At 47.8% G+C, this 14,489-nt stretch overlaps 1 protein-coding gene across 1 annotated transcript in view; it reads right to left on the bottom strand.

Moving 5' to 3' along the window:
- LOC119436233 (tyrosine kinase receptor Cad96Ca) overlaps positions 1 to 14,489 on the bottom strand; it is a 100,504-nt gene that overhangs the window by 36,500 nt on the left and 49,515 nt on the right. Inside the window, exon 2 of the mRNA XM_037703027.2 lies at positions 11,968 to 12,048. Within this exon, the coding sequence (XP_037558955.1) occupies positions 11,968 to 12,048 (81 nt within the window). The remainder of the gene's footprint in view (positions 1 to 11,967; positions 12,049 to 14,489) is intronic.

Here is a 14,489-nt window from a genome sequence, read left to right on the forward strand (position 1 = left end):
ATCTCGGAAAAAAATGGCGACGCTCAGCTGCAGGCAACAGCTAACCCTCCATGTTAGGGAAGAAATAATACTCCCAGCCAATAGCCGACTAAATAAAAGTAATAACTTCGGGACATTCGTTAACAGAAGAAGCATGGCATTATTATTATAAATAAATGAAGTGCAAAACATCAGGGAGCCGGGAACAGGCTCCCAAATTCCTTCGGAAGGAGCACCGCGCGCTCATTGGGGGGGAAATAGAGAACAGAAATCCGACCGCAAAAAAAAATTAAATAAACTGAGCATAACTACGTGCCCCCCGTGAGGTTTAGTGTTTCGGGTTGCTAACTTCCGCTAACTGGGCATTTTTCAGCGTTTATCTGGCCAGCGATCGGTGTTTTAGTTTAATCGTAGTTTTGTTCTCGCGATTGTGTATTTGCGTAGTTGTTCTCCCCTTTTTTTTTTCTTTTTTTTTTTTGGCGATGTCTGCGGCCTATCCATGGTTGCTATCCTCTTTATGCTATTTCTCTACGCCGAATGTATAAAAGCATGACCCTTACAACACTGACTGCAATGGCAATGCTGGCACTACAAAATGCGCCTTGAGCATCTGACAACAAAGTAACTGATCGTATAGAAACTGTTGACAGGATTAGTACTACAAATTTTATGTCTTTATCTCAGAAGAACCTGCTAAAAGAGAGAGAAGGAATGAAGAAATCAGACACGCTGAACGCTGAGAAGACCGAGCTTAGCAACGAGAAGCAATAAGTGCCACTTAACAGTCAGTCTGATAGCAGCGACTAAATTACCTGGATTGAACGAGTGAACATTGTATTTTGAAGCTCTGATTGTTGTTCAACATAGAGCGAATTCTTTCATTACTTTCTGTTCAAGTTCCGTCGCACAGTAGCGCACCCAGGATCTCTGCCGAGGGGGGGGGGGGGGGGGGGGGGGGGGGGGGGGTCACGCATGCACTTTGCATAATATGCAAGTTCCTTGCTTTAGCTAGAGGAATCCAACAGCAAATAAACTGCCTAATAAGTATAATAATATAGTGACACCAAGCATGATGACGATGCTTATTTCGTCAGCGTTTTACTCAAAGTAATTTAAGAGTGAATGAATAAACACAAGACAGTGATAGAGTGTTTTTGTTAATCCGGAAAATTCGACCTCAAGCCACCTCCTGGATTGTAATGACAATGCGAACATAGCACTGAAGGTACACGTTGGACTGGTGGGGCTGGACGCGTGGGGGGGGGGGGGGGGGGGGGTTAACTCGGCCTCAGAGGGGGGGCGGGGGTACAACACACGAACACCCCCCCCCCCCCCAAACGTCGGTGCGCCACTGGCGTCGCATATTCTTGTCTTTACCGTAGGCGCTGAAAAATTCATACAAAGTCCTGTGACCAAAAACTTTATTTATTTATACACTGATTTGCTATAAGCGTACTTAATTATGATATTTTCCGTGTCTTAGCTCTGCAACTATGGTTACAAGTAATTAATCACTCCTACAAAAGCGCAGAAGTTATCATGACAAGTGCTACGTTTGTACAGAAATGAAAACCACGGATAAAATGATGAGAAGCAGAAAGTTGGGTGTCAAACCATTCGCTATTCTACATTAAAATGCACATATACGCTTTAGTTTTAACGAGCTTCATAATCTCTATTAGAGCACAGTATAATGAAATTATAAGACCGCATGTAACTACATATCACATATATCGATCAGCTTACTTTCCAAATAGACTTTTCCATTAACTCCGTGCCGCAACAAACTGCATCTAGCGATGCACTTACCATAGCATGCCCAATACTGCGAAGTCCTGCTTTCGAAAAAGTTGTTTTTCAGATAAACATGGACTCGATGAAATAAAACAGCAAAGTTCCGCTAAGTGAACAAGGCTGATGTGGGCTGAAACATTCGCGCAGAGCAATCAAGCTGCGCTCCGCATATTTACGAGCGACTTATTCCAGTCCAAAGGACAGCTATCAGCGCACGGGTGATCAGCGCACCACTATGTGGTCGTCGAACCTCACCTACCGCAAACCAAGCACAAATTTCGAATTTCATTAGCCTGCAGAAAGCCTAGTACACCTTGTTACGTTGTTCTTGTTCTTGTTCCTTAAAGAAATGGCGTAACCCACTCTAGGGGATGAATCGGGCGGTGAGAAACTGTTATTATCAATTGTCTCTTTGAGGAAAATAAGACGAAATGAAATAAGTATCTTGTAAATGTGAATTAAAATGTCTACTATTACAGATATGAATGATCACATATCTAAGTAGTGAGCATAAGAAGTAAAAAGAACAATTGTAGCATGAGATTCTTTTTGTCTCGCGCAGAAAGTTGCAGAGGGCTTCACAAACGTTCCTGTGGCTGTAGCCCAGTACGGTAGCCCCAAAGGAAACAATTACCGGAAGAGTCAAATTCAAGACAAGGTGTTCGAAGGGTCCTTCTAAAATATTTCCCCTTGAATAATGAATGTGGTTCTTGTTGCTGTTATTGTCGTCATCGTCACTGTAGTAGTTATTGTTGTTTTTGTTGTTGTTCAAAAGCTGATATCAAGGCAATTTAATTCTCAGTTTAGTTCCCACTGCGCACTTTCTTCAACAATAAGAGAAAGGTTCAGCACATATACTGAATAGCACTGAATCGTCTTAGTAGGTCAGTTCTTTTGACGTTGCACCATATCAAGACTGCGAAAATGCAGGGAAGCGCAAAGCGCAGGGGACCGCATTAATATTCCAGAGCGGCAGATTTGAGGCCAGTCCAGATGCAACGAGTGGTTTTACCTACAGGGTTTGCGAGTTTCGTAGTTATCATCTTATACCATGAGCGGATTGCACTGTATCTTCTTAGACTCAGATCTTTTGCCTGGCCAGTGTTCCTTTTTGCTAAACGTGTAGGATCGTAACATCTCGAAACACGAATCAGTAAACCCTGGTTAACTCGAACTCTGATATCTCGAATTATCGGATATAAGTCCAATTTCTTCCCTCGCACGGTGTCAACTCCATGGGTTTTTCACTCCTTATCTCGAAACGCCACTGCGCCGAATTCTGGATATCTCGAAACCTAGACTACGAAAATGCTGAAAAAAAGACAGTACCGAAACGTTTTTTTTTTTTTTTTTGTACTTTTTTGCGCAGCTGTGGAATCGCCAAAAAGTGAAACCAGGGTCGGTATTTTGTAGCGGTGCCTTTTCCGATGCTAATGCCTTTTCGTGTTTTTCGCACTTGGTCAGCGGTCAGAGCGACGGTCTGCTCGCGTTATCAACGGCATCAGCTGGCCGTGAGCGGTGGCTGATAAAACTAGCATATAATAAAGCATAACGCATCGCTACAAAATACCGGCCCAGGCCTGCAATTTTGTCCCAATGCCTTTTGCTTGATTCTACTTCACCCTCATCTACAGTTCTTGACCGGCTGATCCAATTAAGCGGGCGGAGCGTCGCTACGACCGCTGACGCGCGCACGGAGTGCGAGAAAGAGTAGCGTCCGCCAGAGGCGAGCGCGCCGCCACTCGTAAACACGCCAGCCACGCACGGCCTCGATGCCCGGTGCTCGGAGGCAGCTGTTGTGCGTGGCTGCACTGACGGTGGTCACGTTACTAAGCAGGGCGGTGGCGAGCGCTTTCCCGCGGCGTTTGCTTGGCATGGGGCTTTCAAGAGATACAGTTCTTGAGGCCATTGTTCAGCTGACTGATTTTTAGTGTGACCCGGTTTCGAACACGGTGTCAGCATGCATCTGCGTTTGCGCTCATACGACCGACGTGTCGGTTGCTGGGTCACACATAATATCGCAAAAGTGATCTACTAAAAGTACCGCTCCTGGTACATTGAACTTTTGTGAGGAAGTCGGCGGTTACCGGCGCCATATTGAAAAGGCGTCATGTTGGCGTCACGTGGTGGCTATGCTTATATTTTCGTGAATTTGGCTCGTGAATTTTCGTGAACTCCGCTTATCTCGAATTTTTTTTCCAGTTTCTACTACTTCAAGTTAACGTGGTATTACTGTATTTGGCGCACGCAGATTTTCAGCCAGGATGAATGATAAACAGACCGGAAAAGAATTTACAACAGGGCGGATGTCAAAGTCCGCTGGAGGAGAAGGGAACTGGCTTGCTACCCCCCGGTGTAATAAAGGGAAAAGCGACGGACAGGAAAATGCAAAGGCTGAATGAGGGATAATGGGGTGCCAACAGGGAAGCAAACTATAGGATCAGATTTAGCTTGCAAGCATGTTACCATATAATAAAGAAGGAATGAGTATTCAGCATCACCAGCTTGGTAAGGTGAAATCTGAATTCATGAACATCATTGGCAGGCGTTTGCTAACTTGCGGATATAGACGCCATTTACCATCCCTTTATGCATATTCTATAAATTTAGATAATACATTCCTTAGCTCAGTTATCTCTATTCTGCACACTCAGCGACTAAAGGACCGCACACCGAGGTAGTCAGCCAACGACAGCGCTGCTGAGTTCTATACCGCACGAAGTCAATACTGAGCCGCCTGCGCAGTCCCAGTGAAACGGTGTCGAGCGCAGAGCTTTTGGGTCGTCGATAGCCGTGCTTCGGGGTCAGCAGGTCAGCAGTGATGCGACCGGCGGCCCTGTTCGCCTCCGTGCGCCAAATGCGTAACCGAACAAACTGGACGCGGTAAACATTAGCGGCCCGAAAGACCCCGCGACGACCCAGAGCGCGGGGAGAGAAGTGAACGCGCCCGGCCGAAGAAAGTGGCCCCCGAGCAGCGGCGGCCCTCTTTGTCCCGCGCCGCCGCCATTGGAGGCGCGTCGTCCGGCCGGCGGGCTACCTGAGCAGCAGCCCTAAACGGCAGCGCCGCCGTGCTCACCGGGCGGTTTCTTTCTCCCCCCTGGACGCCCGGGTCGTGACCGGCTCCTACGCTACGGCAGATTTGGGGCTGCCGGTGGTGCTGCCGTCCAGCGCACGCGGAAACGGCTCGCTCGCGTGCACGGCGTGTACGCCAGCACGCGCCGCCAAGCAGCGCTTGAGGAACCGTGCAAGATTCGGTCATCGCGGTGTCCTGGTTGATGCCGCGCCGCCGCTGCCGCTTGGGGGCCTTGGCCGCCGCCGTGTCCGGCAACGTGACGGGCCGCGTGACGGCGGCAGCGCGTGACGGCCCTTGCCAAGTCGGCGCCGCTGGCTCCTGCGCCACAGCGACGCGCGCGCGCCGCATTAACGGCTCTCGGCACGCTGAACGTCGCCTGGCAGCAGTTTCAGCAGGAAGGGTCCAGGCAGCCGGCCGAAAGACTCTGTCCGTTGCTCTTGAGTTTACGATAGCGCATCGGCGACCGTCGCAACTAGCGGTAGCGAAGAAAGCGGATTGGGTGCCGTTTGTTTCAAGCGCCTTTCTTAACGTCGTATGCATTCTGTTACTGACGTCGCAAACCCTCTTTCGCAAAGCATTGTTGGCAGACCATCGTCCGTGTATTCGGGCTGGCATATTCCGGAGCTACATGCCCAGCAAATGCACAGGACGTGTTCTGGCAAATGTTTCTAAGTGATACGAAATTATAGAAGAGAGGAGGAAATTAAAGATAAGTCGCTCAAATACACTGATTACAATCTAAGAGCACTAATACGAGAAATTCCTCACAGCAGTTAAGGAAGCTACAGAAGAGTTTACAAGAATACGTGCAAGCACGCACAGTTCCGTGAAAATGCGAAAGTGCCGGAAAGAGTCCAATGTGGCCAATCGAAATCCCAATCGAGACCGCGGTCTCGTGCTGAACATCTGAATGCCATAGCCATTGAATACATACATACATACATACATACATACATACATACATACATACATACATACATACATACATACATACATACATACATACATACATACATACATACATACATACATACATACATACATACATACATACATACATACATACATACATACATACATACATACATACATACATACATACATACATACATACATACATACATACATACATACATACATACATACATGCCTATACATAACCATAGTTCCGTGATCAGAAATTACCTGTTACGTGATATCTTTATCGCGAGCTGGGACACACTTATTTCATTGCTAACGGTACGCGCACCTCAATCGGACTGCTCTGTGGAGCCGTTTTGTTTCGCTCCCATGATTTGCTTTGCCGTATGAGAATGGTGAGCTATGAGTCTCCGCTGATGCGAGCAGGTTCGGAGGTATATATTGCGCGCATCTGGCGACACGCATATTGCATACCTTACGTAGAGAAGGAATCACGTCACTCTGCTCTGCTTCCGCCATCAACAGTATACGATCTGAGGACATGAATAGCAAGACGCAGCATCGGCCACCACCAATCATTAAATGTTAGTTTGGAAGCGATGCAAACGAAGCAACGTGTACAAAAACATTCTCGGGCGTCGTTGGAATTCCTCAACGCAGCAGCTTTCCCGTCGGCTGACAATTACTTCAAATTTTCCCGTTTCTTACTTTACAACACGTTGACTATATGGGCTATTTAAGTAGTATTTACGTAATATTTACGCCCGCGAAGAACTGCTCAGTCAAAATATCTGACATGCACGCGCATGAACATTTTTTCAAGAGTATTTCGGTGGATGCATTTGGGTCAGTCATTTCATGCCGTTAGTGCAGCTTCTGTTAGTTGCTTCCTCCCCATCAGCGCCTATAGGTAGTTACACCAGATGTTTTCCTATGTGTTTTTGCGACCACGTTTACCGAACACACCAATGTGTTCGGTAAGTCATTGTGAAACGGGCATTGGAGGCTCCTTCGGCGCTTCAAATGTGTCGACGCTTACGCAATTCAGATAAACTGCTTTGAAATTACCTTATAATTTGCGTTTTATTTCTTTCTTTGATTTTTAAGAATGTTGAATGTCCACTTCTACGAATAATTCAGCTCAGAACAAGAATTATGCTATCTGCCACAGGCGACTTTTAAACATTACATAAAACTGAAAAATGATCACCCCGTGTATGCCTAGATTTATAAGAAGGAAAGCGGTCCAATTCCCAAGGTTTCCTTTCGTGTAGTGCTTGTAATTAGCTGGCTATCTTCGCTATGACGTGCTCGCTATCGCAAGAGACCAGCGCCTATTCCCGCGAACAGCTCTGGTGCGCGAAGCGCCTTCTGAAAACGGACCCAGAAAACACAAAAGTATCACGAAGTTGGGTGTTTCGCTATGCCATCCACCAAGCGCACTCTCGCCTAGCATCCCTTGGAAGGCTGCAAAATTGGGTCACGCTTTTGGGCAGCCCCGAACTCAACGACCAAACCCTGGCCGTCCAGAGTGCCCGCGATCAGGGCCGTCAAGCTCTGCTTGGCGGTCCCTACGTGGGACTAGCCGGGTGACACGGGGTCTCCCCTGCGTCTTCTCTGGACCTAAATAAAGTTATTTCACTCACTCACTCACAGTTCGTCGATTGCGACCCTTGTGAGTGCTGGCTATTGAGTCAGCGCTTCCGTTATAGCTGCCTATATACGAACTTTGGCAACTCGATTAGCTTCCCGCGGTGTAGCCGAATCCCTCCAGCGCCGCCAACTCGTTTCCTGCGTTATTGCGCACTCTATGCCACTTGAAACACGGGACAAATAGCCGAAGTGTGCTGTCGGTGTTCACTGGTCGGTGTTCACTGGCGATAATGGAACAGGGAAGAAATTTAGAGACACATGTCTTGCTTTCTACCAATCATGGACTCTTGTTCTGTCGCCATGCTTTTGAACAGTATACCTTACTCTCCGTCATAGTCATCCTCAGACCTACCTTTAGACTTTGCTGGTTAATGTTTTCAATCATGTGCTTTAAGTCATCTCCCGCGTTTCCGCACAGGGCAATGTCATGTGCAAACTGCATGTTGCTGACATGTTCTCCCTTGATCCTCGCACACACACACACACACACACACACACACACACACACACACACACACACACACACACACACATATATATATATATATATATATATATATATATATATATATAATTCTTCTCAATCGAATAGCTTAACATTTGTTCCAAGATGCACTGAATAGCATTGGAGAGGTTGTGTCTCTTTGCCTGAAACCGTCCTTAACCGGTTGCACACTTGTAGGAAACCCGGCATGCGGTTCAAGCAAGGGAAAAAGCAAGAAGACCGCGCTTCGTCTTGTTTCTTCCTACTGTGCGCGTTTCTTGCACTGGTTCCTGTTCCCACACCAACTCGCATATATGTCCTTACTTTTGCAGAAAATATGATCATCTTCTCTCTTTATCTGACAATGTTCTAAGTTGCGTAGATTTTCGCTCGTGAAGGTCATTGGAGGAATTCAAATTTGTCACACACACACACACACACACACACACACACACACACACACACACACACACACACACACACACACACACACACACACACACACACACACACACACACACACACACACACACACACACACACACACACGGGCGCGCGCGTATTTTTCTTTTAGCACGATAATCTTTCAATAACTCGCACCAACACATTTCAACGTCGCCTACTGATTATCACCCTGACCAGTCACTTCGCACGCATGCGCATGCGGTGCAATAGTTTTCCAAGATATCATACCAACCAGCCCGCATTACAACACTAGTTGTACTTCATTTCTTGTTAGCGCCATTTCTATGTCTTTCATGTGACTTCTTCGCGTCCTCGTGTGTATGCACTGCAATAGCTTTCTGCGTCTGATCGTTCAATATTAAGCGTCGAGTCGCTTCAAGGTATATCTTATGGAAATCCTTTGGAGTGCAATAAAACGCGTGTGAGATATAGCGCACTGCGCCCAGGGCACCATTCACGAATGCTCTAGCTGCCATTTCACACTTTATTACGTAACATTCATACTTCGTTTCAGTTGATGCCGAATCTCTACAGGAAGAGAAGTTTTTGTAAAGTCAGAGTTTGATCATTCTGTAAGATTTGCGACAATAACCCTATCGCTGTATTCTGTTTGCGTTCGCATGAGGTCAATGCGCAAGTTGTCCACAGTTGCAAGGCCGGAAAGCTGCACGCTGTCTAAATAAAAGAAAATGCTTCAGTAACCCACCGACTTCCCGTCTTCATAGACCTCACGACCTTGTAGATATTCAAAGAAAGCAAACCCTCGCCTTGGAAAGACCACACTCATTCGGAACGTGAATCCCTCTGTCTTATCCTCAAGGAGGGAACCATGCACTGTGCAACACAACATTTAACACGGAAAAAAAAAAAAAAAACGTGCTCCTCAAACGTGACTTTCGTCGTTCCTTGCGCCGCGTCCTTGTTCTACATGTAAGCCAAAACAATCATAACTGTTGTCGTGCAGTCGCAGCATAGGCTGCCTGTAGCGTGGGGTAAAGACAAAGCCGCGGCAGTAGTTCGGACGCGAAGTTGTGTTTACAGTCTCGCCAGCATACCTGTCCCCATCGACCTTTAGCGAAAACGCGCCGTAGGAGGATCGAGGTCGAGTTCCTGGGTAGAGTTCCCGTTCTCTAAGTGTCCACCTAGTGGACATGTCAATTTCGTCTGCTGCTGATGTGCTGATTGGCTGGGGCCGCCTATGTCCTACTGACGCGTACCCCAGCCCAGCCATTCAGAACTTCAGCAGCAGATGGAATGGATATGTCCCCTAGGTGGACACTTACGGAACCCCCCCGCCCCCTCCTGGACACTCAAGGCACCTTGTTTTAAAGACTCGCCACCTTTTCGTACCTAACTCGGCCAGCTCTCACAATTTGCGTTTAACTTCAAACGCGTTTTGAAACTATCCCATCAGTGATCAACAACAAATAACAAATTTAAAAAAAAAACTGCGCGTTCAGAATTATTCTATATCCTCCTTAGCCTGGTTTAGGTGGTCCGATTCGGCGCCCGTCATTTTTTTTGTTTCATTTCACTTTTTTAGAAGGCTTAATTTCTTCATTTCAGTCATCTTATTTAATTATAGAGCCTTAGTGATCACATTCGTATTGTTTCAGCATGTGTTCCCACTGGTTAGACACTGTAGTCCCGTGTCCACTCCGCTTCCGACAACTCCAGCTGATTCCCCTGTTTAAGCCAACCTTGATGTACCGTAGTTCCTGATAACTACTGCTTTCAAGCACTTCCTACCAAGAAGTTGCCTGCGCTACCAGAAAAGTCTGCAGCCGATGCGTTGGTTATGTGGCTGCTAGAGGTCAGTAAACAGCTAAAAGTCAGCCTTCATATCAATGTACTTGGTTCCTATAGTGGGAGCATGTAGGTGTGTGTTGTTTACATTAACGTTTCACCGTGAAGACATAATACAGCTGGCACTCAGGAATTCATGCTTCTTCCTTATTGTAAGCTTTTATTATAACAGAAAGCGACGAAGGGTAACGCAATTTCCAACGCATACACAGTATAGTACCAGACATTCAAGCAACCATTGTGTTGATATGGGAAACCACAACCCCCCCCCCCCCCCCAAAAAAAAAAAAAAAAAAAAGAAAACGAAAAGAAACGAAAAACGGGCACCTTCGTCCCGGTTACTCTTAGTCCTCGTGTAACAGTAACGGCACGCAGATATATATTTTTTATTTTTCTCACTATTTTTTTGACAAGCACATGTGCTATTTCCTTGTTAGTTTCGTAGCGGAGCTTCGCCGCATCTGATCGTTGAGAGGAGTTCGTGCGGTCGGAGGGGGGAGCGGGGGGGGGGGGGGGGGGCAGGTTCGCATTTGCGCGCCGCGACACACGTCGCGCAAAGCCCCGTTGGACGGCGCCGTGAAGAGCCTACCGTTTCGCCAGTCGCAGGGCTCCCCTATCCTCGAAAGGGGGTCGTCGGGCGGCAGCGCCGCACACCGGCCGTTCCGGGCGGCGCGCTCCCGGAACCCCGTTCGTGACGCCGCGCGCACGTTTCAACAATACGGCCATTAGCAGGAGGATCCCTTGGCGCTGCCATCAATACGGGTAGCAGGCAACGTTTTATTAGTCCGCCTTATTTTCGTCAGTCACGTTGTAACGTGACGTTTCGGGCTTCTGCTTTCTACCAGCTCTGACCTCGGCGAGGGAGGAGAGATGGATGGCTGGTGCGCCAGGAGGGACAGCGCGCCCCTCGCGGTGGACCAATGGCAAGCCGCCCCAGGGCCTGACGTCATCAGATAGTCCTGATCGTGATCCGAGCGCATCGTGTCGGCCACGAGACCGGTCCGCACGATTTTGGCGGTGGCGCCGGCTACGCTCGCTGGGCGCCATACCCCTCGGGAACCGGAACTCGCGCTCATGCCGCTGCGCCGCCGCGGCCTTCGTTGCGACGCACCGGTAATGGCACTGATATCTAAATTAATGCCAACCTGTCATATGAGCTACATAGTCTGTGGGAGCGCTCCGTTATGTTGATCCGCTGGAGCGTCGTATCTCTAGCGACCTTCCCCGCGCTTTGTTCACCCATGGCTTCTGAGCAACATAGTCAGCGCTCGAAGATCGCAGATAGGTTCCGAAGTGAGCGCGCGGATACGACTTCGCCTGCGAGAGCGCTGTCCTCCTCTCCACGGGACGCACCAGCAGCGGACGCGTGCGAGGGTGCCCCCGTGCATGCCTTCTTGGTGCAAGACTAGATTTTACTCCCCTTGACCGCTCCACTATTTTACTACCAGGGCCGTACGCGGCTGAAACGATTAGGCTACCGGACAGCGTGTCAATAAGATTAGGCGCTAATCGCGCACTTATCATGCATGAGGTGTAATTCGCATAGTCCTCCTCTTTTTATCTAGGCGAGTTGCCCGCTCGTAGATTCTGTGTTCGTGTGGAATGTTACGTTCCCGCACGAACGCAAACTCTAAACATGCAGCACCTCAGAGATGAAGCAACGTTTTCTGGTTGCATTCCGTCGTGAGTGCCGCGATGCCGACCAGAGGTTAGTATCGAGGCACTCAAGATGGGCGTATGTGCCCGCGATAGCTCGTAGCACACATAATGAACAACGGCGACTTCAACTTACCGACTTCCTCGTCTTCGCTGATAATCCACTCTCGTTTGAAATCGAATACAGGCGGTGTATTTTGGCCAGGAAAGCCAGTGCCTGCAAGAAAAAGAAAAAACGTCATTAGAATTCGCTTACATGTGAAGCAATCAAGGCGTACATTTGCGAGTTTAGTCATGTTTGTGCTTCACGGCCACGGCAAGCCGCGTGCACGGACCTACACACTGCACAACAGTTCTGCTGGCGGCGCATAGCAATACACATGAAGGTGCTGCATGTTGACGCGCGAGAACGAAATTTTCCCACGGTATACCACTCTTCGGGGAGGATGCGCTGGTTGGTGGGCTTGCGATTGCTACGGGCTAGTACTAAAAGCTGCCATCGGCAGCTGCGCGGATTGCGAAAGAAATGCGATCGCAGACTTTGCGACCATAACCTTGCTAATAGGTTGAGCGCCTGCCAAGTGGTTTAGTGAACCCAGAGCGGTACAGACCTCCTTCACACCACCATAACACAACGTGGCTGCGACAAGAACTTCTTTAGCAGTGTTTACAGACGCCCACCAGGGGACACTCAAAATCAGGGGTGCTAAGGATTTTCGACGGAATAAAGACCACTCTATGATAGCAATACATCACTGCGGGAAGGAACACAGCATAGGCCACTGGAATGAACGCCACACGCAGCGCCAAGTGGAGCCATGACCATTTCTGCCGACGCAGGAAGGTGCTGGTGGCGTCGATCTGGCGTCTTTGTTTGCAAATATGGAGGAAGTCTAATTCCCTTTGAATGACCTCCGCAGTGCTATCTGTCCTGCCGAAAATTACATTTACGAAGAGTGAACTAGCCCAAGCAGCCCATAGTAACTGCGGAACTGGCTGGCGTCATTTTGTGTCATCAAATATACCCGAACCCACGACCCGCGCGCCAACAATAAGGCTACGTAGTGGCCGAGTTTAGCTGTCGCTAAGTGCGAACGCCATTGAAGTTCTACCGTAGCTCCGGTTCGACTCATCCCGTTCTTCGAGTGAAGGGACAAGGGAGATAAAAATGATGGAGAGGCGAAGTGCCTGACTTGATGTCAGACCAGGGGTGATTTGACCCTTCTCTGTCAGGGGCGGCGAGGAAACAACTGCGCGGACGAATTTTCAATAGCACTGATGTGCAAGACCCATGTCAGTTCCCAATCCAGAATAACTCCGAGAAATCAAGTCCTGCATTAACACAAATGTTCTTACGTTAGAAATGTTCATAAAAGCCAATACCAGCCAATCGGGATGTCGGACATGTTAACAGAGACGGCTAGCGAATGGCTGACAGCGCTTACGAATTAACAATAGTCTTGTGAATTCGGGCCTGGGCCGGAATAATGTCACTATTCTAATTTATTTTGATTCCTTTTCATGCTTCTCCAGTGGTCTGAACAGCGGCTCGGCTACGTCATCACCAGGATCGGCCAGGTCATGGCAGCCAATGAGAAGAAAGAAGTAAAATTGAGCAAAAGGAATCGCATTATACCGGCCGTGTGTTGCTTCGCAGTCAAAGCTTTCCCTTAAAGAATGGGATGAAACTTCTTTAGCTGTTATTCTAGACAGTGTCATGTCCCTTTCTTTCAAGACGTTGTTGATGACATTGAGGTCTTCGTGCAAATTTCGATTTTAACAATAACCACACACGAAAGAGAGGTTATCTGATGTCATCTGCGTAGAATGAATACTGGAGATCAGACGGCAGTTGTCACGGTAAACCTGCCAATATGCGATTGGGAATAAAAGACAAGCACACTGCTCACCAGGGCGCCCTGCGTGATAATGTCAGAGCTAATCTGCCCTTCATTGGCTTGTATAAAAATTTTCCTGTAACTTAAGGATCTATGGGAGGAATTGGCCACGCCGACCAAGCTCAAACGTACTGACAAGCATATCAATCCAACTTCCGGGTTCGAATGTTCTCTTAATATCTAGAAAGACTGCTATTGTTAAATTGAAAAAAAAAAACTGCCGCCGGGTTTGACGCACGTGAAATAGATCCAGCAATGTATCCTTAGTGCAGCACCGCTATCGAAACACCGTCATGTAATCTGACAGCCCTATCATTTTTCACAGAGTTAATGGAGCCAGTTGTCCACTATGTTCTGCATTATGATTGCGATAACACGAGCGACTTTCCATGATTCCGGAAGAGTTGGCATAATCAGATATTGTGAATGAACTCCAATAGTGTCATTCTACATGCCTGTACGAGTTTTCCAACATCACATACGTAACTATCTCTCAGTTTGCACCTGCTTTTGTACAGCATGACTTAAATGCTCATTTCAGTTCAGTTAAAGTAAATTTATAGTCAAGTTGTGAATTCTGGGGCGAAAAACATGCAAGGGCGTTCTGGTTTATTCTTGCTCTTGTTTATTAGCTGTTATCAAATAAGAATACAGGTTACATTGGAGCCGACCAAACCAAGACACAGTTAGGAAATTTAGGCGACCTCTTTTCCTATATAACACGCACGCATACTACAGAGGCACCAATTAAGTCTACACG

The sequence above is a fragment of the Dermacentor silvarum genome, chromosome 1, assembly GCF_013339745.2.
Source record: "Dermacentor silvarum isolate Dsil-2018 chromosome 1, BIME_Dsil_1.4, whole genome shotgun sequence".
NCBI classification, from domain to species: Eukaryota; Metazoa; Arthropoda; class Arachnida; order Ixodida; family Ixodidae; genus Dermacentor; species Dermacentor silvarum.